At 40.0% G+C, this 22,380-nt stretch overlaps 1 protein-coding gene across 1 annotated transcript in view; it reads left to right on the plus strand.

The window, feature by feature from the left end:
* cntn3b (contactin 3b) overlaps positions 1-22,380 on the plus strand; it is a 118,138-nt gene that overhangs the window by 14,954 nt on the left and 80,804 nt on the right. The window contains exon 3 of the mRNA XM_015959946.3: positions 5,813-5,948. Coding sequence (XP_015815432.1) covers positions 5,813-5,948 — 136 coding nt within the window. The remainder of the gene's footprint in view (positions 1-5,812; positions 5,949-22,380) is intronic.

Here is a 22,380-nt window from a genome sequence, read left to right on the forward strand (position 1 = left end):
CAAGGTAAAGAGAAACCTTATCTGTGTTTTAAAAAAGAAGCAAAAATGGAATTAGAAGACAAACACAGCAAGAATGTACAAAAGATGTTTAAAGAAAAATACGGACAACAAGGAACAAAGGACTTCCGCCGTTTGGAACGTTTACCTCAAAAACGTGCACGTCTTAGGAACCACCTTCGCTTCAATTTAAGATGCCGGAACGAGAACATCACACCTTGCTCACACCAAAAATGGAATTAGAAGACAAACACAGCAAGAATGTACACAAGTTTGTAACAGAAGGCTGGTGGTCACGCTTGTGAATTTTTATGTGTGTAAAGTGTTTTATATGGGAGATATGGCATGTTCGATAGCTGTTCATTTCCTGGTCTCAAGATAATAAAAATATAACACTTAAGTATATCGAAGCTTTGCATCTGGACAATAGTTGAGACAAAACAAAAGGTCCTACAGCAGAGAGAAAGATTGTTTTTGAAAGAAGACAAACGTGTCTATGTTTTGATGTGTTATTTCAAGTGATAAGCTTGTAGAAATTGGACAAGTTTGCTAGCAAAATATGTGAATGGTTAAATGAGTGATAGTTGATTATTCTTTAGAAAATTTTCAAAATTTCCCCAACCTGTGCAGTGTAAAAACTAGAAAAGACAACAAAATACCAGTCAAGTCAACTTCCTGTGACCCAGTTAAACTAGTCACTGTTATGAAGTCTATAGGGCAGCAAAGGGTAAAATGTTTTCTCACTTGTTTTGCCCATATTCCACTTGTCTATGGTGAAATCTGGACAATGACATTTGACACATCACCTTGCGTCTCTCAGCTTTCTCTTGTAATGATTCGTTAGCTACAGCCAGTGGTTTTGGCACTGTGAGCAGGTGCCAGGTTGTGCTGAAAAATGAAATCTTCATCTCCATAAAGCTTTTCAGCAGATGGAAGCATGAAGTGCTCCAAAATCTCCTGATAGCTAGCTGCATTGACCCTGCCCTTGATAAAACACAGTGGACAAACACCAGCAGCTGACATGGCACCCCCAGACCATCACTGACTGTGGGTACTTGACACTGGACTTCAGGCATTTTGGCATTTCCCTCTGCCCAGTCTGGCACCTTGATTTTACGAATGACATGCAAAATTTGAATTCATCCGAAAGAAGTACTTTGGACCACTGAGCAACAGTCCAGTGCTGCTTCTCTGGAGCCCAGGTCAGGTCAGGCGCTTCTGCCGCTGTTTCTTTTTTAAAAGTGGCTTGACGTGGAGAATGTGACACCTGTAGCCCATTTCCGGCACACGCCTGTACACAGTGGCTCTGGATGTTTCTACTCCATGTTCTTCCGCAGGTCCCCCAAGGTCTGGAATCGGTCCTTCTCCACAATCTTCCTCAGGGTCTGGTCACCTCTTCTTGTTGTGAAGCGTTTTCTGCCACACTTTTTCCTTCCCACAGACTTCCCACTGAGGTGCCTTGATACAGCACTCTGGAAACAGCCTATTCAATCAGAAATTTCCTTCTGTGTTCTACCCTCATGCTTGAGGGTGTCAATGATAGCCTTCTGGACAGCAGTCAGGTCGGCAGTCTTACCCATGATTGCGGTTTTGAGTAATGAGCCAGGCTGGGAGTTTTTAAAAGCCTCAGGAATCCTTTGCAGATGTTCAGAGTTAATTAGGTGATTCAGATGATTAGGTTAATAGCTCATTTAGAGAACCTTTTCATGATAGTCTAATTTTTTGAGATAGGAATTTTGGGTTTTCATGAGCTGTATGCCAAAATCATCAATATTAGAAAAATTTAAAGGCTTGAACTACTTAAATTGTGTGTAATGAATCTAATATATATATATATATATATATATATATATATATATATATATATATATATATATATATATATATATATATATTATATTATATATATATATATATATATATAAATGTATTTTTGCACAACTCTGTTAATGTGAAGCTCGCACGCAAGAATTTCACTCGCATGGACTGTACCAGTGTACCTGCACATGTGACGTGACAATAAAAGTGATTTGATTTGATTAATATATATGAAAGTCTAATGTTTATCAGTACATTACAGGAAATAATGAACTTTATCACAATATGCTATTTTTTGAGGACCTGTGTGTGTGTGTTTGTGTGTGTGTGTGTGTGCGCGTGTGTTTGTGTGTGTATATATATATTTTCAATTATGAATGAAGTGAAAATGAACCATAAGTCACAAAAAGGATAGTAGTATTGGTACTTTGATACTTAAGCGTTGGTGCCCTTAATTATGCAGTCATACAGTGTTAATTTTCACAAGAAATATTAATTTAGTTTTAGTCTTAGTCTTTTGACTAAAATTCTTTTTAATTTTAGTCAAAAGTTAGTCATCCAACGTGTTAGTTTTAGTCCTAGTTTAGTCGACTAAAATGTATATGCTTTCTATTGATGCAATAATTTTTAACTTGTGTAAAAGAAATGTTAACTACACCTACTTGAAACTGTAAAGAAATATATAAAATTCACATTTCACACATTGGATCAATAAAACTGTTTTTATCATTGTTTTAATAACAATAATTATTGGAAAATGTTAAAATGAACACTCACAGTTTCAAATTGTGTCTCTCAATAATAATGAAGTTAAAAATATGTATAATGTGCAGTAATATTTGTAAACATGACAGGAAATGACATCATTCATCAAACATTAAAATGCTTTTCAGGTGTACGTATTAGAGTTATTAGACTCACTGATTAAGGCGGGACACTTGAAAATTTCTCCTCACAAAGCACCGCTAGAACACCAAACGCTGATCTTATCAGTCGAAGCAGCACCACGACAAGATGCACAGTGCGCTGCTCAGGTTTTGTTCGCTGAGCTCTGACCAGCAGTCCAAATGCTCCTGACATTTCTCACTCCTCCTCACTTCTAAAGCCTCATTTTTACTTCTCCGTCAGCTCTGCGAGGGAGAGATGCTCACACGTTGACTGAGATATTTTGCTTTCAGACTTCTCCATCAGTTGGGGATTGTTGCAAAACAATTCCCGTCCAAGACAACAGAGGGCGTAGCGCTATTCTGTGTCCGGCCACCATTACATATCATGTATCCACAATGGTGTATTTACTATTGTGTTTAGGGTTGTCACGGTATGAAAATTTAACCTCACGGTTATTGTGACCAAAATTATCACGGTTTTCGGTATTATCGCGGTATTTTTTAAACGGTGTTGCATATGTTCAGAAAGCATTGATAGTCCTGTTCTACACAAACTGAAATAGTTTTGAAAAGGTTTAACAGTGTTTATTAAACCTAAAATAACACAAAGCCTTAGCAAAAGTGCAACTTTTCACAAGTAAAGGAACAAATAGCTTATTTTTCTGGAACATGTTACAGTAGTCAGTGCAGGTTTAAATTATACAAATCCAAACATTCAAACCATAAACAATATGTAAACAAATCAAAGAAACACCACTTGTTTTCTCATATACTTGTTTTCTTCATTATCAAAATGAAAATCTAAAACTCCAGTCCACACTTGACTTGAGCACTGTACAAGTCAACCTTAAAAAATATGAATTTAAAATAAATAGCCACTTTAAACAAATTACTAAAATAACTACTACACTATGTAATCAAATCCAAATGTCCAAGTATAAATGGCATTGAATAAGTAAACAAATCAATGACAAGGAACTAATTGTATATTTCTCTTCACCATCAACAAATAAGATGCTTCATCCAGCAACAGGGTGTCCGTGACACGGTTTAAATGCTGGCAGAGGACGCTGCGGCTGCAGTATATAGTGACTCGTTGCATTCTCCCTCAACCAAAAGTCCTCACGTCATGCATTTGAGCTAAAATGCTAATGTTAACTTACCTTGCACTGGCTGTAGAGACGTGGGTGATGGTCACGCAGATGTGCCATTAGATTCGAAGTGTTGCTGCCTTTTGCAGACACTTGTTTCCTGCACGTTATGCAAACGGGATACCAGTCTTCTATTAACTGTCCCTCAGCGTTTTTCAGAAATCCAAAATATGCCCATACTTCCGAAATAGTCTTCTTTGAGGGCTGATGGATGTCCTGGGCGCTGCCGTCTCCTCCTTCGGCCATTATTTCAGCTTCAAAGTTTTGGTGCCGTTGCAAACTAAAAAGTGCGTGTGTGCGCCGCGGGAACTTCAGCTGAAGCGACGGTGGCTGGTAAGGGTCACCGCGCCGAAACCGCGGCCACGGTAAACCCACCGAGATAATATAGTTTTTTAAAAACTGGACGGTTATTTTTATTGTCAACTTTTTTACCGGGGTTTACCGCTATACCGGTTACCGTGACAACCCTAATTGTGTTTACATTGCTTTAACGTATTTCAGAGACTTTTTAACACGGACAAATTTGTCCCTCATTCCTCTCCACCTCTTCTTACGATCAGCACCTCTAAACTCACGTTTCTCGTCTTTTCCGTCCACAAATAAAACTCGTCCTGCATATCTTTGTACTCCGTCAATCCCGGGTGGATAAACGTTCATATTTCCAGCCTTTTTTAGCGATGCGTTTTTCAATCTGTTTAGTCTGCCGCTAAATATGTCTTAATTTTTTGAAGCAGCAACGATGCAGGTGACCAATTTACAGGAAGTGGCATCCTGACCAATCACAAGCTTGTGTTCTCCATCACTTTCAATGGATAGCTAAAAAATGGGGCATGTCTCCATCTTCCTCTGCGAGTCCGTCAGAGAGCTCTTGCATTGTCGCATATTGGTGTTGCGTGTTTCCGTCCCAATGCGGACGGAGAAGTATAAATTAGGCTTTACATGGCACACATGGTTTACATGGTGGCGCAGTGGTTAGCACTGTTGCCTCGCAGCACGAAGGTTGCAGGTGCAAAACTCCGCTCGGCTGCTGCCTTTCTGCGTGGAGTTGCGTGTTCTCCCCATGCTCCGTGGGTTTCCTCCGGGTACTCCGGTTTCCCCCACATATCTCAACATGCCCTATAGGTTATAAATTGTAAGTCGCTTTGGATAAAAACGTCTGCTAAATGAATAAACATAAACATAAACAGTGTAACCAAGGGAAACCCCGGATGTGCACTCACCAAGAAAACATTTTTCAGATTGTCACATCTACTGTTTTAGACATACCTTTTACCGGCATGAGCATCAGTATATGATGTCTGGTTAGCTGTAGCTCGTTCAAACCGTGGCCTCCTCCAACGTCTGGTTGGTTCTTTTCTCATCTAGTCCCGCAAGTTACATTTGCTGATTGGTTCTTTTTTCCGGTGCCCCATCTTTTCTTTTTACGATTAGGTTTTCGTTTCTGTCAAATTTTGTTGTCTCTCATTTGTCAACAAAGATGTTGATCAATATTTGTTATAATTTATTCTTTATTGGTGTGTACTTTTTCATTTTTGTTTAATTTTATTCCACAAAAAGTAATTTGTCACAAAAAAGAAAATATTTAGTCAACGAAATTAACACTGCTGTCATGATCGTGTGTTTTGTCTTTGTAAGTTTCATCAAGTGCTGCACAAATCAGAGACCAACATACAAATTATTGTATTAGGTCTTAATTCTTTACATATTTGAGTGAAATTCATGTAATAAGATAAATTAATGCCTGAGCAGGATTTTGATGCGTTCCTTGCACACACATCTTTGTGAAGAGTTGTTCAGAGAGAGAAAACCCACTCTAGGTAGTAAACTGAAAAAGTAACAGACTGAGTTCCTGGATTTCTGTGAGATTAATTATTTGTCCTTACAGTGTGTATTTTTCTGGTATTTTTAAGGTCAAAGAGACAAATTTTCCAGCTTGTACAATTTTCTCGTCCTCTACAGCCTGTACAGAGGATGTCATATTTCAAGGGCCAAGATGGAGGACACAGCCAAGTGACCTCATTTTGCCAATCAACTCCCCAGACCACCAGGCCACCATCACGTGTGAAGCAGAGGGTATTCCTTCACCGCAGTACAGGTAAGCCACAGCTAAGCCTGGACCTCAGACGTGCACCTGCTTTGCGCTGCACGTCTGCATCCCATGAAGGGGGAAAAGGTAGCGCCTGGTAATTGGTTACGTCCTTGCTGTTTTCATAGAAATTAAAGGGGGCACTGCTAGTTACTGATACATACTTTTTTCTTTCAATGTTTTTGGTCAGAACCTCCAGAGAGAGAAAATCTAGTCATCATCTAGAAAAAAAAAGAAATAAAAAACTCCGACAAGCTTCAAAGATCAGCGGCTTAATTGAGCATCCATTTCTAATTGAAAAAAGCTTATCTATTTTCAGCCGTGGCTATGATGTGGAGTCGGAATCAAATGTGGTTGACGAATATATCCATGGCTGCAGATGAGGGAGGTTAACTTTGATAATGAAAAGATTTAAATTGCTGCGCCTACTGAAGATTTATAAATTGGTGCGCGGCTTAGGAAATCATTAGAAGAGAACAGGAAATCCCTGTGACTCATTTGCACCACAGATCCTTTGATATGGCTCTGGCCAGTCCCTGGCAAGGCAGTGAGCTAGCTTGAAAATGGCAGCTGTCTCTTCATTTTTGTGGTTGATTGTGTGTCGGAGCTTGGTCAGCGGCATGGAGATGCACAGCAAGCAGGATAGAGAAGCAGTAACCTTGTGAGTGACATTCTGTTAAATGCTTACATTTCCTTTAATGAGTCTGCACTGAAAACATAGTTGAGGCCTGACAGCGCTGGTGGGGATGGAAAGAGGGGGGAGGGGGGGTATCATTATACTGATTGTGCAACTTGAGCCATCCCACAGAAAGAGGAGCAACTAACACTTTCATCACTTCACTCAACACAAAGTGGGTCCTCAGCCATTTTAAAAAGTGTCTTTCTTTAAAAAGGATGTTAACGTGTTGTTCTTGGAGAGTTTGTGACCTACAGGACTGGAGAGTTAGTGATATTTATGCTTGTTGTATTCACTATCAGCTGAATATATCAGCATCCAGAACCAGAAGTCGTGTTTTTTTTAAATAACCATGTAATAAAGTGGATAAAATACTCCAAACAAAGCAGTTAGAATGAATAATCCTTTACTGTGTTTATTATCATTTTGTCCTGCTTGTATGGTTCACATTATTGTTAATATCCTCGTGTTGCTCTAGCCCCACCCACTTTTCCTCTGACCACTCTGTTGCTAAAAGCAGATGTAATTAATTGTAGCATAAACTCAGTAAATTCAACTCCTGTAATAAATCTCATATTACATTAACTACCTATGGCTTTTACACAAATAGAACCCTCCAAAGTTTATAAAAAAGACCTCCAGTCGTTCTCATTTCCAACGTAAAAGTACAGAGTACCAAGCCTTTAAACCACAGTGAGAGATTTAATAATGCAGTTAGGTTAGAAATCTCTCCACCGATCTTTTCCTTGGGCGGGTTTAGGGGCTTTGCTGTCCTGGTTCCCATAGCAGATGTTTTGGTCACATTCCTGAAGGTTTAGATCGCTGTCTGGGGTTTAGATTCAAGGCAGATCAAATTGTGGAAGAAGAAGAAGAAGAAGAAGAAGAAGAAGAAGAAGAAGAAGAAGGTATCATTTCTATAGCGCCTGTCAAGATAAAAATCACGAGGCACTTCAAAACATGTAAAAATATAAAAAAGCATTTAGAAAATGGTAAAAAATACATTTAAAATGAGCAAAAATAGACAATTGAGATTTTAAAAAATGTTAAGAAAGAGAGAGAGTGAATTGGAAAGAGGGAAATCAGTGGATCCTGAGGAAGGTGGAATAGGTGGGGAGAGCAGAATAAAGAGAGAGTGGTGAAGAAGGTCATACAAAAGGCAGCTTGAACAAGTGAGTCTTCAGCTGCTTTTTAAAGGAGACCACTGAGTCCACTGATCTCAGGCTCAGGGGGAGAGAGGTCCAGAGTCTGGGGGCCACAGCAGCAGATGATCTGTCACCTTTGACCTTTAGCCTGGTGCTGCACAACCAGTAGGCTTTGATCACTGGACCTCAGGGACCTGCTGGGGGTGTAGGGACTAAGAAGATCACCAATGTAAGATGGTGCTTGTCCATGTAAGGCCCTATAGACCAGAACCAGAATCTTGAAATGAACCCTGAAGTTGACTGGCAGCCAGTGAAGCTGGAGGAGAAGCGGGGTGATGTGGAGATTTCAAACCTCTGACCACTTCATCTGTTTATTTATTTATTTACTTTTTTTATCTTTCAACAGAAAAGGCTTCCTTTGGTCCTTTCTTGAACCATAATGAACATTTTGAACATCCTGGAGCAATATGAGTGCTGACCTACTGAACGGGCTCTCCTTTGTTGTGCCATTAGGTTGTGAGTTGGTTTCATCTACGTAAAGTGGCCACAAAATTCCCTTTATGGATTGCTGATTCTTCATGTGCTAAAGTCCTTTCATGATGGTAAGGCCATTCCATAGCAGACATTTTAACCTATAGGGCGGCACAGGTGTAGTAACAAGGGCTGCGTCTATTTAGAGGAAGCTGAGCTTGCTTGCACCTTTAAAGAACAGCCAGCATGTGCAGCCTCAGAAGTGGAATGCAGCCCTCTCAAAACACCAATACTTTCTCTATCAGGCGTTCAGTCGTCATCAGAGTAACAACAGCTCTTCATCTGAACCTGTGAGCAGAACTTGGATGCAACAAGACTGATTATCATCATTACAGAGAATTCCCGTGTTAAAACTGCTCCGATCGATATTTTACACCAACAAAGGATCAAACGACAACATGAAATAAGAAAGGTTTCACCTGGTGGAACGTCCCCACAAAGATTTACGATCAACTCTGAAAGTACCATTAGCCTCATGGAGTGCATCTGTGTTTTCCAGCTCATTGTCTTGGCTTTATGTTCGGCTACTGCCTTTGTCGACTCTGTTTCAAGCAGCAGTTGAGACAACAAAAAAATCCCCCAGCTCTCATAAACTTTACTTACCTGGAACAAGCTTGCTGAGCGAGGTTAGTGATAAGTGAACACAGAGGAGTGTTTAGTAGCTAATGCGCCAGATGTGTTTGTCAGGAGTAGGAGGAGAACCAAAACAAAGGAGGGTAAACAGTAGAATTAAGCTGTCAGGTCACGGGAACTCAACGGCTGCAGAGTCTAATGTGTTGGCTGGATGTGTAAATGAGTTTTTTTTCATTTTTGTTTTGGTATTTTTAAGCACTTTAATAACTTGTGAGACATTTAAGGCTCTTGTCGGGCACAACATTTCCATGTTTGGTGCACCGGGCCTCAGTCTGCCCCAGACACAACATACATCCGCAATGGCAGCACTCTTCTGGGCCAGTCGCTTTACAGCTCAGAGTCAATGCCCTCAATTAGGAATAGGAATAGAATGTTAGACCTGCCTTAACAGGACAAATAGATTTTTGAGTCAGGAAACTCTCATCAGAGCAGACTGACGTTTTAGATAATGTTTTTAAAGACGCTGTGTTTTTGTCCACAATTTCACTTTGAGGAAAGTCTTTATTTTGACCTTATTTGGATTGCATCATTCTTTCTGACACTGATTGTCCTTGACTTGTTTCCCTTCAGGCAAGGAGTTTTTTTCACTGATGCTGAAATTAAAAGTTCAAAATGTCCCAAACAGACTGAGAGGGGTGCCTTTAGGAAGTGGCCATGCTGGGACTGCTGCTGGAGTGTGCACACTATGCACTAAGTCACACCCCGAAAATGAGCAGCTTTAATTTCATTGGTTACGGCAACCAAAGAGGGATATTGCAGTCAGAGCTGTGCATTTAATTGCCACAGCTGCCCTGGATATTTATGGTTTAAGATCTGCATGGAAAGCTGGTCCCTGAAGGTGTTAGTTTGTCAAAAGTGATTATAGGTTAATGGTTAGTTTGTAGGAGGGAAACATACATATAAATGTGTTGTTCCCATCTTCGATAAACAAAAAAGGCACAACTAACACAATTTATTGATATTTCTTCTTTTGAACACATTTAAAACTTTGCTTTTGAATATCAATTCAGTTGAATATTTCAAATAATTAAACAAAAGGGGTGTCTGAGGGATCTCTATCTCCTCATAATTCTTCAGTGCTTTTGGCTTTTTAGTTTAAATGTCCGAGGGTAGCTGTGGCTATATTATAGCTCATCACCATCAGTGTGTGAGTGTGTATGGATTAGTGAGTGACTGATTGTGTTGTGAAGCACCTTGGGGGGGTTATAGAACCCTGGAAGGTGCTATACAAACACAGGCCATTTACCATTTTACCAGTTTTGGTATCAAGAACCACTGACCTGTAAGTGAGACTGATCTTTCTGATATAAATCAATAGATTTAAATTCGGGATGCTTTGCTAGCTTTGAGGCTTTTTTTGTAATTGGCACAGATTCAATGTTCCCCATTCTAAATGATAGACGGACAAAAGTCAGATTTGTTTGGAGCTGCTGAGTTCAAAGGATTCTTTCTTTCAGAACCGTTTGGGTAATTTCCAGTAATATATCCAGTTTTACTGTCACACATATCCCGAATTTTCCAAAAAAAATTCTGTTGGTAATGGAACCCTTCCTGGGTTGTTTTCCATATGGAGCTCAATATATCTCAAAATATGGCCAATAATGTGAACAGAAATTTCCGTACTTTGACTTTGAAGTTCTGTTTTTAGCCCTTGACTATTTTTCTCATCTTCTTCCCTGTCCATCTGACCAACCTGAGGGTGTCGTTTCTCCAAGAGGAAGTTCCTTGATCATTCAATCAATCAATCAATCAATCATTCAATCAATCAATCAATCAGATTTTATTTATAAAGCGCTTTTCAAACAAACTGCTACTCAAAGTGCTTTACAAAATGACCCCAAATTCCCATAACATTTTAAAAACATTGACATATGCAAACACACACACACACACACACACACACATACCAGTAAAAATGTATATTCGGCTGAGCCAGATGAGCAAAGTAAGGTAAGGCACGGAAACGCCATCAGAGGAGCCGTCTGCCCCGACAGCATCAGGTCTTCCACACTAAGTCAGGGCGCTCAGAGGAGGGGGAGCATAGACCCCCACCTCCACTTAAACACCACCTATAGAGCGCCCAGGAAGCTACAGTCGACCACCGCCCCCGGGGCAGAGGGCCCCTACAGAGGAAACACTGGATTAAAATTAGTAAAAATATGAAAATAAAAGAGCTAATATAAATTACAAATGTAAGAAAATAAGTAATAAATAAAATCATATAGACAATAAAATAATAATATTAAATAATGAAAACAATGCTAAAATATTGTCATACAAAACTTGCAAAGCAAGCAATAAAATATAATCATGTAAAACGAGAAATACAACTGTAGTAAATATTTAGATAAAAGCTAACCTAAAAAGGTGGGTCTTGAGCCTGGACTTGAACATGAACGTTCTCTGCGGCCCTGAGGTCCTCAGGCAGCTCGTTCCAGCGGCGAGGGCCATAACACTGGAAGGACGCCCCGCCATGAGTGTGTGTCCTGACTTTAGGGATGACCAGGAGACGCCTGCCAGAGGAGCGCAGAGGCCATGAGGGTTCATATGGTGAAAACAATTCTGAGAGATAGGAAGGCCCAAGACCATTAAGACACAAACACCATTAGAAGAACCTTAAAATTGATCCTGAAACTTACGGGGAGCCAGTGCAGTGATTCTAAAACCGGTGTAATGTGCTCCCGCCTCCTGGTCTTCATCAGGACACGTGCTGCCGAATTTTGTAGGAGTTGTAAACCTGAGATGCTCTTTTTGGGAAGATCAGAAAGCAGGGCATTACAGTAGTCTATTCTACTGGTGATAAAAGCATCAGCATCTCCGTATTGGTCCGAGATATCAAACTATCCAGCAGCATGGTTGTTCTCTTTATACAAGCTGATAGATTTTCTAATTAAAGGTGGTTTCACACATAAGTTATTTGTAAAATAACCAAACAAAAAAAGATTCTTACCAAACCAAAATCCAGGTTTACATTTCTTAGTAACACACTGTTGGTGAGAAACGAATCTCCCTGGCATTCCCCGTGCAGATCCTCATTTTGGTTTTCAACGGTGAGAAACAATTTCCCACATTTTCTCCTATGAATTAAGTGAAAATAACAAGTGTGACAGTCTTCAGCTAATTTAATGACTGAAGGAAATACTTAAAGAATTTTATATCTAAAATATTGGGGTTGTGAAATGATCTCAATAGTTCACGTTTGAAAATAGCTTCACAGAAACCTAACTTTAAATCTGTGGCTGATGCCTCTGCCAATAACAGCTCAGCTAATTGATGCTATTGTCATTAGCTTCAGGCAAGCTCATTTAAACGTCTAGGGTTTGGTTCTCATGGGTACAGCATTTGGTTAGATCCTCAGCAGTTCAGGAGTGTAACTCTCACTCTCACTTTATTTATTTTCAGTGCATCAGTACAATTAATTATAGCTTGTTACAATGTGTTAGTGGTGGTCAGAGGGGCCGACGGCGCCAAATGGCAGCCTTGCCTCTGTCAGGCCGCCCCAGGGCGGCTGTGGCAACAAAGTAGCTTACCATCACTGGCAGTGTGTGAATGTGAGAGTGCATGGAAGCGTCTTTGAGTGTCCTAAAAAGCGCTTTATAAGTTTGATGTATTATTATTATTATTATTATTATTATTATTATTTAGTTACAAATAACTGGGCTAAGTCATATGTGTAAACATAAAGAGTTATGCATTTTCTAAAAAGTTAAAGCTTTCCTATGAACAAACTCAGTAAAACTTCTTTGCCTCATAAAAACAAAACACAATGCAACGGGGGAAACAAATAACAAATGTGCAGTTTTAAATAAAAAGCAACTTTGCAAAAATTCAATGAAGTCATTCAAACTTTCTTTAAGAAAATAAAAAATATCATACAAAACAACATTTTAAGTCACAAACGGTTTAAGGGAGTTTGTTTAGTAGTGTGCTTCTTAAAAAAATACCTGCAGTCTTAATAAGTCTGTTCACGGCATGGAGAAAAGTAGTCAGTTTTGTAAACAAGAATATTTCACATCCCTTTTAATTTTACCAATATCCACAACAGAGGATCAATCAGAGCTACTGGTAGTCAGGAGGATGTAATTAATGGAATCTTTCACTGATCTGAAGAAACCGTAATGCAACAGATGTTTTATTCTTCCTACAGCATCATAAAACAAATCTAATCACGGGTTCCTCTTGAAGTTTGATAATTAAACACTAAAGAAAAGTCTTGTTGTCCACAAACACTGCAAGAAAAATATCAATACGTTAATTTCCATCTGTTATTTTTCTTTTAGCAACATTTCTTAGTCTGAGCTGAGTGCATAAATATTCTAAAGGGAAGAATAAATAGCAACTTCCTGCTAAGAGAAACGCTCTATGAAAAAAAAATGCATTAGGTGAGAATTTATTTTTCAACAACAATAAATGAATCTAAACTTTGGCATTTACAACAGGGGGTAGGATCAATAGGGGCTCAAAAACAAAATCAATGTTCTTAGTTATAAAAGGAATGTGTCACCGTGCATCAGTGTTCTGAGTGAGATGAAGGGTGAAGAGTCTTTAAGAGTTATTGTTCAATAACACGAGAATGTCATAGCAGACAGAAAACCTTCCTATGGCTTCGTCAAAGCACATCATAATTAGGACACGGAGAACCAAGGCAAATAATATATCAAAGCTTCAGGTTTTGATTTTATAAATAAGGTCCAAGTTGGACCATTACTGAGGAAATGCCTGAATACTCACAAATACTGCATAGACCAAGGTTTAGATGATGTGTTTGTTTTTATGTGTTTATTTTTTTATCCATTTGAATGAATAGCTTTATTTGTCATTGAACCAGCATCCCAGAACAATGAAACATCATAACAACTGTATTTAGAATTTACCAGCAGACCAGATCCATGGTTAATAAATCCAGAGAAAGATGCTGAGAAGTGCTCCAGATAGACTCACAACACATAGAGTAGCAGGGCAGGACCAGGTTAGGAGGAAGAAAGATCGTGCACCCACCCCCACCCGCTCCCCATTGTGCAGTAAGAAAAAATAAATGTTTCTATGGTCACTGATGTACACACATCTAATAAGTTTTGCTTTTATTTATAATTAAACAGAAGTTAAGGCAAAAGGTTAATATTTGGATTTTAAGTCCTTATTTAATAAGACATCTGCATTTTGGCTTGACATGCTGTCAATCGACGTCTGGTAAATGGTAAATGGCCTGTATTTGATATAGCGCCTTCTAGAGTCCTGGAACCCCCCAAGGCGCTGTACAACACAATCAGTCATTCACCCATTCACACACACATTCACACACTGGTGGGGATGAGCTACGATGTAGCCACAGCTGCCCTGGGGCGCACTGACAGAGGCGAGGCTGCCGAGCACTGGCGCCACCGGTCCCTCCGACCACCACCAGCAGGCAAGGTGGGTTAAGTGTCTTGCCCAAGGACACAACGACAGTGACGGACTGAGTGGGGCTCGAACCCGCAACCTTCCGATTACAGGGCGAGCACTTAACTCCTGTGCCACCGTCTGGTCCAGATTCAGACTAATGGAGCTTGTTCTTCATCATCACTGCATGGAGATTTTCAAATGTCATGGGTTTCTAATTGTTCACCACAAGTTCATGGCAATTTTTGCCACAGATCCACTTAATTACATATTTATCCTTCTGGCCCGCTGTTCCCGCCTGGTGGAGAGAACAATGCTCATCAACAGTCTGCTCTTGGAGAATTGGGGGAGTTCCTCTGGGAGGATGTTTAGGTACCGTTCTTTATTCTTGTCTGTGTTCTGAGGCTAAACTCTGAGTGAGCCCACTCCCTTTGCTTAGAAACATCCTCGCATGAATGCAGGTTGCTAATGTCTGCAGGACACAGGACAAATGGACGCACTCACTTTTTTTACAGACATTATTTTTTCAGGATGTTCCAACAATCACAAAGTGAATTCATTATAACAAAAACACAACCGTGCCCCTTTTATTCTCATGGTAATCTGTTGCCTGTTAGCAGATTATCAGTCAGTTCTTGATAGTTTCATTGGACGAATGTGGCTTCTTTGCTGCCCTTCGTGACTCCATGCCATCCTCCATTTGTTTTCTCTTCACTTTAGATGCACTCAAACCCGACTGCTGCCCTGAGCAAGACCTGTTCTGGTGGTGTCATGGTTCTGCTGCTGGATCAACGTTAGCAGACAGTCCTGATGCTTGTTGGACTTTCTTGGTGCCCTGAAGCTTTTTTCAGAAATGTGGCGGAAATTGATTTCTGAAATGAATCACAGTGCTACAGAAAAAGAGGGAAGAGTATATGCAAACTTCAATGCCAAAACTTTTGCGAAGACTCTCACCCAAAAATCCATCAGAGAAAAGACAGCAGAGCGGAAAGCAATGTGGACTGCCCAGTGGAGACCACTTATTGAACAGACCAGGAATGGGAACTAGGAAGTAAAGCTCAACTTTCAATTTCTTCCATTCATTTAGCAAAACTGACAGATTTCTGGTGATTTCTGCTCAGAGGTTTCAGTCGGTTAAGCATCATACAAATACTTCATGTAAACACTACAGTGGCTTTGATGAAAGTGCCTTAATCATGGTGCTTTACACTTGCAAATACCTTGCTGGCTTCCTGCCACTGAACTTACTTAAGCCTGGTTTATGCTTCTCTGTCAGCTCCGCAAGGGACAGACACGCACGGATTGACGGAAGCGTTTTGCTCTCACACTTCTCCGTCTCCTGGAGAGTGTTGCAAAGAAATTGCCCGGCAGGACCACAGAGGGCGTAGCGCTGTTCTGTGGTATCCTGTCATGTATCGGTCCAAGATGGTGTGTTTATATTGTGTTTTTTTGTGTATATAAGAGACTTTTAACACGGACATATTTGTCTCTCATTCTCCCACCTCTTCATGCGCTCCTCACCTCTAAAACCACGTTTCCTGTCATTTCCGTCCACAAATAAAACGCTTGCTGCGCATCTTTTCACTCCTCCAGTCACGGGAGGATGAAACTTCATATTTTTAGGGTTTTTTCGCGAGGTATTCTTCAAGCTTCTCCGTGTCTGCCGCTAGTTATCCTCGGCTCTCTTTGCAATGGCGGCGTTGTAAACAACAGCGGCGTCCTGACCAATCACAAGCTTGCGTAATCCGTCTCGTTCGACGGATGTTTAAAAAAGTGGGCTCGACTCCGTACGTACTTGCGTGCCTGCCGGAGCGCTACGCAAGGACGGATAACGGCGTTGCGTGTCTCCGCACTGACGCAGACGGAGAAGCATAAATCAGGCTTTAATCTCTCTGCTCCACCCCCTCCCTCGCCCACTCATTGACACTATGAACATACGAATGGGAACCTTGACAGTTCTGCATTTTACAAATAGTCCAGTGTAGCTGTGGAGCACACTCCGGGGCTCAGAGCTCTGCTTTATGAATACACCTGTCACTGTGTTTACTATGAATCTGCTGTAACACAGGATCAAGGGCACAGTGGTGATTGGAAAGTGGGAATAAAAAAGTGCTCTGCCTGCTGGCTGCTATCACGTAATGTGACTTTAAGCAGACATGTGACTACCTCAGTTGAAGGCTTTTCCAGGGTAGTAGGGACACATACACAGAAAAAGGAGGGTGTGATTAAAAATGTACTCCCGTTTATATATATTCTTTGTTATGAATGTCATTGTAGCACAGAGACAGGTAACAGCACTGAATCTTGTTTCAAATGGAATCAATTTTTATCTTTTGGATGGTAAATTGTCTCTTTATACCTCCAGAAAATCCTCCAGCCCTTTGGGTGTGTTAGATTACAAAACCAACAGGGAAGAAAAAGGAAAAATTCCACGCTGTTGTTTGAAAATAACCTTCAGTTCATACGACCTCCTTCTCCTTCTTATTTATATTTGATAGATGTATGTTTATTCACTTCCTTTATTGTCTTTAAAAGCAACAAAATCGACAAATAAGTCTTCTGATGAAAGTTGCACACTTCCCCTGCTTCTGAAGGCGAAACTCACACAACATGTAAAAGTATCAGCAACAAGGCTAAATGCACTGCTGGCATAGAACACACATAAAACATTAGTTTCAGTTTTCACCACCTCACACTTCGTGGGTGGACTTCAGAGATTTTCTTCTGTATGGTTCCATTTCCATGCCTCAATTACTTCCTGTATGGATCTCCTGGTTCCAAAAGCAGATCTTCTCTGCTTTAATAGCAGCACTGTCTGTCCTTGTTTTGTTTTGACTGATTGATCAGTTAAATTATCTAGTGTAATTAGTCATTGTGTTTAAAACTAATGTCACAGGTTCAGTCAGTCTGGTAAGCTTTTATTTATACTAGCTTCCTGCTTTGACTGAATATTTGTATGATATAATGACGGTATGTTTTGATACTGTTTTAAGTAGCCTACATTGTATTTTCGACACCAAGAGCAGAAGGCATCGTACTGCAGTGAAGTTTTAGAAATATTTGATTCTTGTTGTAAAAAGGCCCAGTATTAGATGTTTTTATGGTGGTCTATGGTCAGTCTAGTGAGTTTAAAGTTGGACTGAGAAGTTTAACACACTCCTATTGGATTGTTACAATAACAAACATGCGTTTGCATAAATTATTTATATTTGTCTCCTGATATTTGTTGAGTGCAGTAGAAACATGGAAAACTGTAAAGCTACGTTAATAATCATTAATAATATGCTAATACTTTGTGATTAATCACAAGGTAACTATGGAACTAATTAAATTAGTCACATATAAAAGCTTTCATAAATTGACAGCCCTAGATAAGTTATGTTGCATAATCGATGAGATTCATTCACCTCTAAACATTTCAACTCTGCAGACATGGAGTTTTATCAGCAGGTGGCAGTTTCCTTAAAATATGAACTCTGGTTATTTTATAATCTACACAATTAAACAACTTTCAAATCATTTATGATTAAAGTACTTTTCAGAAGACACTTATTGTAAATTCTAGTCTAAACATGTTGGACAACTTTAGTGAAGTGATCAAAATACACGTTCTAGCACGCCCTCCAAAGAAACATGTGTTCTGGGCATCGCTTGAGACGCTCTTCAGTGTTTCTGATGGGTTTTTCTTCTCAGCTAAAGAGGAGAAACCGCTGAAGAACTGGGATCCCAATATTAACCAAAATATTTGTGATTCAGATTGTTTCTGAATTCTGGTAGCCCTGGGAATCTGTGGACACTCTCTGTAAACCTGCCAATTTTTTTTTTACTAATTCCTTTGCCTTTATGAGCCTACCTGTGTAAAACACAAACACACACACACACACACACACACACACACACACACACACACACACACACACACACACACACAAACCTAAAGGAAGCCACTGATAAAGGAGCAGTTTTAGGGGCTTTTATTGTGTTACACTTGGCCTAACAGCAAAAATGAACATCAATTTATTTTAACGCTGCAGTGATAACCTACTAAACATAATTGTGGAGAGCACTCTGGTCAGCTATTGAATTTCCATTATCAGCGAAAGCGCTCTGTGTGCCTGTGCCCATGTGTGTGCGTGTGCCCGTGTGTGTGCCCGTGTGTGTGTGTGTGTTACTGTCTCAGTGGGCGTCTGGCTTTGAGGAAACCCAGGTGAGCCTCTCCTGCTGCAGTGCGACTCCTTGTCTATTTGATGAGGGGACCTCATGCAAAATTGATGGGAACCTCAAGGTCACAAGGAGTTCATACAGAGCATGCTCAGTCCAGCCAGCGCCCGCAGCATCACGAGGGTGGGGGTGGGGGGTTTCCAGGTCTTGCTGAAAGCTCCTCTAGACCCCGATCTGCTGTTAGACTCACATCTGACTTTTTTGAGTGTCAGAAGGTTTGACATCACTAACGCAGGAAAGATACATGATTTTTTGCTGAAACATTGCCTGTTTAAGTTAATGTTTTCTGGTAAATGCCATCAGAAATACATTTGGAGAGAGAAAGACTGTCCCATTTAAATGTAAGTCATGGAGGCTTGATCCAAACAGTGATATTCATGCTTTTTTCATGAAAGATTATTCATGATGTCACCAGTTTTTACAGTATTTTGGACCTCCATCAAACCAACAAACCTACATGTAAGCATTTTTTAAATTATTTATGCTCTTGTATGTAATTTATTTATTTTTTTGGCTTATCAAATGTTACATTTTGATTTTTTCATCATTGTTGAAGCTGGGAAAATTAAATGAATCATTCCTCTCTGACAGGGGAAAGCTGCTCCTCAGCTCTCCGTTCAGAGTTGGAAAAAAGCACAATCACCTCTACTAACCTCCTCCAATCAGGAAACGGCCAAAAGTACTTTTTTCTGAGCGTCTTTGCCTTCCCTCTGACTGTCGACCTCTTATTCAATCAGAAAAGGTGCCACTCTGTCGAAAGATTTAAAACAAAATAATGAATTTTAAAAATCAATTTTGTGTTTGATGAAAAGCCAGAGTGTGGCTGCTGCAGACGGGACGAGGGAGACGGGCTCTCCTGTGATAAAAACACTTTCTGGTGCTTTTTGAGACATTAATGAGGTGATTCAAATGGCTTTTTTTGTGTTCAGCCTCCCAGCGAGTTGTGTCATTAGTCCCATTTCCCTTACAGAGGGAGGGCGAAGGTGCAGTAAATCGAGGAGTTTACCCAGGATAATGGGAACGGTGGCACAAGGGAAGCAGTGCGTGACAGCATTTATGAAGCGGGTGCAACAATTTTTGAATCACTAGTAATTACATTTGGGGTAGGGGAACAGTAGGAAATGAGGGGAGACTTTTAGATTCCTCCACAGGAGGAAACTATTCTGAGCTAATCCGGCTTGTTGTTGAGGGTGATGAGGTTTCACTAGATTCAAGCCAACATATTCTGGTCAGCCATCCATGGTGTCCTGTAATCCTCACCTGCAGGTGAGCAACACATCAGCACTGGCTGTCAGAAGCTCCATAAAACCCAAACAAGATGTGCAGGAGTTAGAGCCAGGGATCTATTATCTGCAGCCCTAAAGCTGCATGTGTCTAACCTGGCTTTAGCAAAGGGTATTCTTACAGATATATAATGCTTGATTTTAAAGTGAGACTAGGCCGTTTTCACTTGCTTTTAGCACCCCCTAGTGTCCAGTCAGTAAAACCAAAAGTGAAACCTATCTCCTTGCTGTGCGTTCATCTTTTTAACACCGTAATCTAACAGCTGAGATGTCTCCCCCAGCTTTCATTAGTTTTAACAGGAACAGTTTATCACTGAATCAAACAAATCAGCTGTGTTTGCAATTCAAAACATGCAGGAAACGAGCTGGAAGTCCAACAGGAGACAGCCTGGCACTCTGAAGTTGCATGTGCAATGTTCTGGATACACGACGCAGTGGGGGCCTGAGTGACATTTCATTAACCCTGTAAAGGGTTAAAGTGCATACTGGCTCAAGGAAATTATTAAAAAATATGAAAAAAGTTGCATAGTATGCCTTTAAGGTTGGTATTTTAATGTTTTGAAAGTGTTTGTCAATTTCATTCTTACAAGGAAGTGGGATTATTATTTTGGTAATATCTACTGGTAATGTATGCAGAAATGGTCACCAATCTAAGTTGCTGGAAATTCTTAAAGGTGGGAGAATGTGCTAAAAAATTACATGAATTAGATTTTGGCAAATGTGTAAGAAGAACCCTGCAAGCAGGATGACACCAAGAGGAGTAGATCAGCTGCCTGAGTGAACTGGAAATGTATTATGTATTGCAAAAGCAGTCTACATCATTTTGGTACCACAAATTGCTTTAAAAAAATCTATTTAACTGCAATGTGTTAGCTTGGTCCCAGTTTTTATGTTTTTCTATCATTTCTGATCAAAATCAACAGGAAGTTAAAATAGTTTATAATGTTTAATGAAAACATTGATAGACTTTTGGAAACACTTTTGGGTGTCTAAGTCACATCTACTCCTGGACTATGAGTCCTCCGAAGAAAAAAAAATGAATGCAAGTCAATGGGGCTGTAAAAGCTATTTTCTAATCCCGTTTGTTTTGTGCCATGGATTTCACATATGATCTCTGTAAAATTTTAAAAGGCACAGTTTGATGCCAAGAAATCCCTTATTTTCAAATGGGAACAAAATGTATTTTAGGTTTTGTGTGAAAATACGTCCAGGGCTACAAATGCACGTCACCAAACCAAATGTAATTGAACCAGACACGGAGAAAAACAGAGGTAAAAATGGCTGTGTGTTCAGCAAGCTTCAAACCCTTCCTTTAGGAGGAAAAAACTTTTATAAATCTGGCCATGTGGTGAGTAGCAGCTACGCTAGGGGAGAGGGGATTCTGTGGTGACGTCAAATATGTGACGTGCCGATGACTAATTTGTGGTCATGCTAATTCTGAACTTTTACAAGCTGATAAATGTCAAAGTACGTCACAGGCGTGGTCGAAACACAAATAATTACTTTTCATTTAGGTTGAAGTACAAAATAGGTGTGATCCAGGGCATAAGGCAAAGCAGATTACAGAATAGCTCTTTAAGCTGCATTGACTTTTATTATTTTTTTTGCTCCTCCAGGGACCCATGAGCCGACCGAAAAGGGAGGAGACTTAGGCTCCCTATAGAGAAAGTTATTCTTACCACAAAGAGAAAACTTGCAGAAAAACAATAAGTTTTTCTCTTGTTATTTTTTTAATTATAATCGGTCACTCTGAGTTTTTCACACAGGCTGGACATGAAAATAGTCTTCTACATCAAATTCTTGGATTAGCTTTTGATAGAAGTCTGACAGAGCTACATCGCACTGATATATAAAGCTCATGGCCTCACCCATCTTGGGTTGCAACCAAGCCCCCACAATGCGGGACAGAAGTTGATGCCAATGCGGAAGTGAACTAAATTGCAGTTCCACCCTCATCCACTAGGGGCTGGTGTCAGAAGCGAGCAAATCCTCATTGACTCCCTTGTTAAAAATACCAATTTCACAGCAGAAATAAACATGTTTACAGCCTGGTACCAAAACATGTTTTTTGTTTAAATGATCTAGTTTACACTCATGACAACTCTGAGGGGGGTGAATTTTTTTCTCACTCTTCTGTTTAAGTGTATTAAAAGCCTAAAATTCTGTATAATTAATGAGCATTAGACCCACGTGACCGCAAAGCTAGCTCCGGGGAAAGGCCTCAGTAGAGCCTCGGTCTGGCCCGGAAACTGTTCGGTCATTTTCAGTCTCTCAACTTAGACCAATAGTTTTAGCGTTTGTGCCTTCTTTTTTGGATATTATTTGTGCAATTGTTGGACAAAATGACTTGCTGTGGCATTAATTGCACTAATAGAGCGTCCAAGGAGTCTCCACTTCATTTTTTTCGGTAAGTAAAATTATATTCATGTATTTTAGGTCACTGCCGAGCTGAGCTTAGATTTTAACATGTACTGTTTAACCATGAAATTTAAATGTAATAGGGTAAAACCCAGTGCATTTAACATAATGCTGCACTTTAGAAAATGGGTTGAAATATAACATGTTGGTGGAGCTGG

This window comes from Nothobranchius furzeri, chromosome 3, assembly GCF_043380555.1.
Source record: "Nothobranchius furzeri strain GRZ-AD chromosome 3, NfurGRZ-RIMD1, whole genome shotgun sequence".
Lineage (NCBI taxonomy): Eukaryota > Metazoa > Chordata > Actinopteri > Cyprinodontiformes > Nothobranchiidae > Nothobranchius > Nothobranchius furzeri.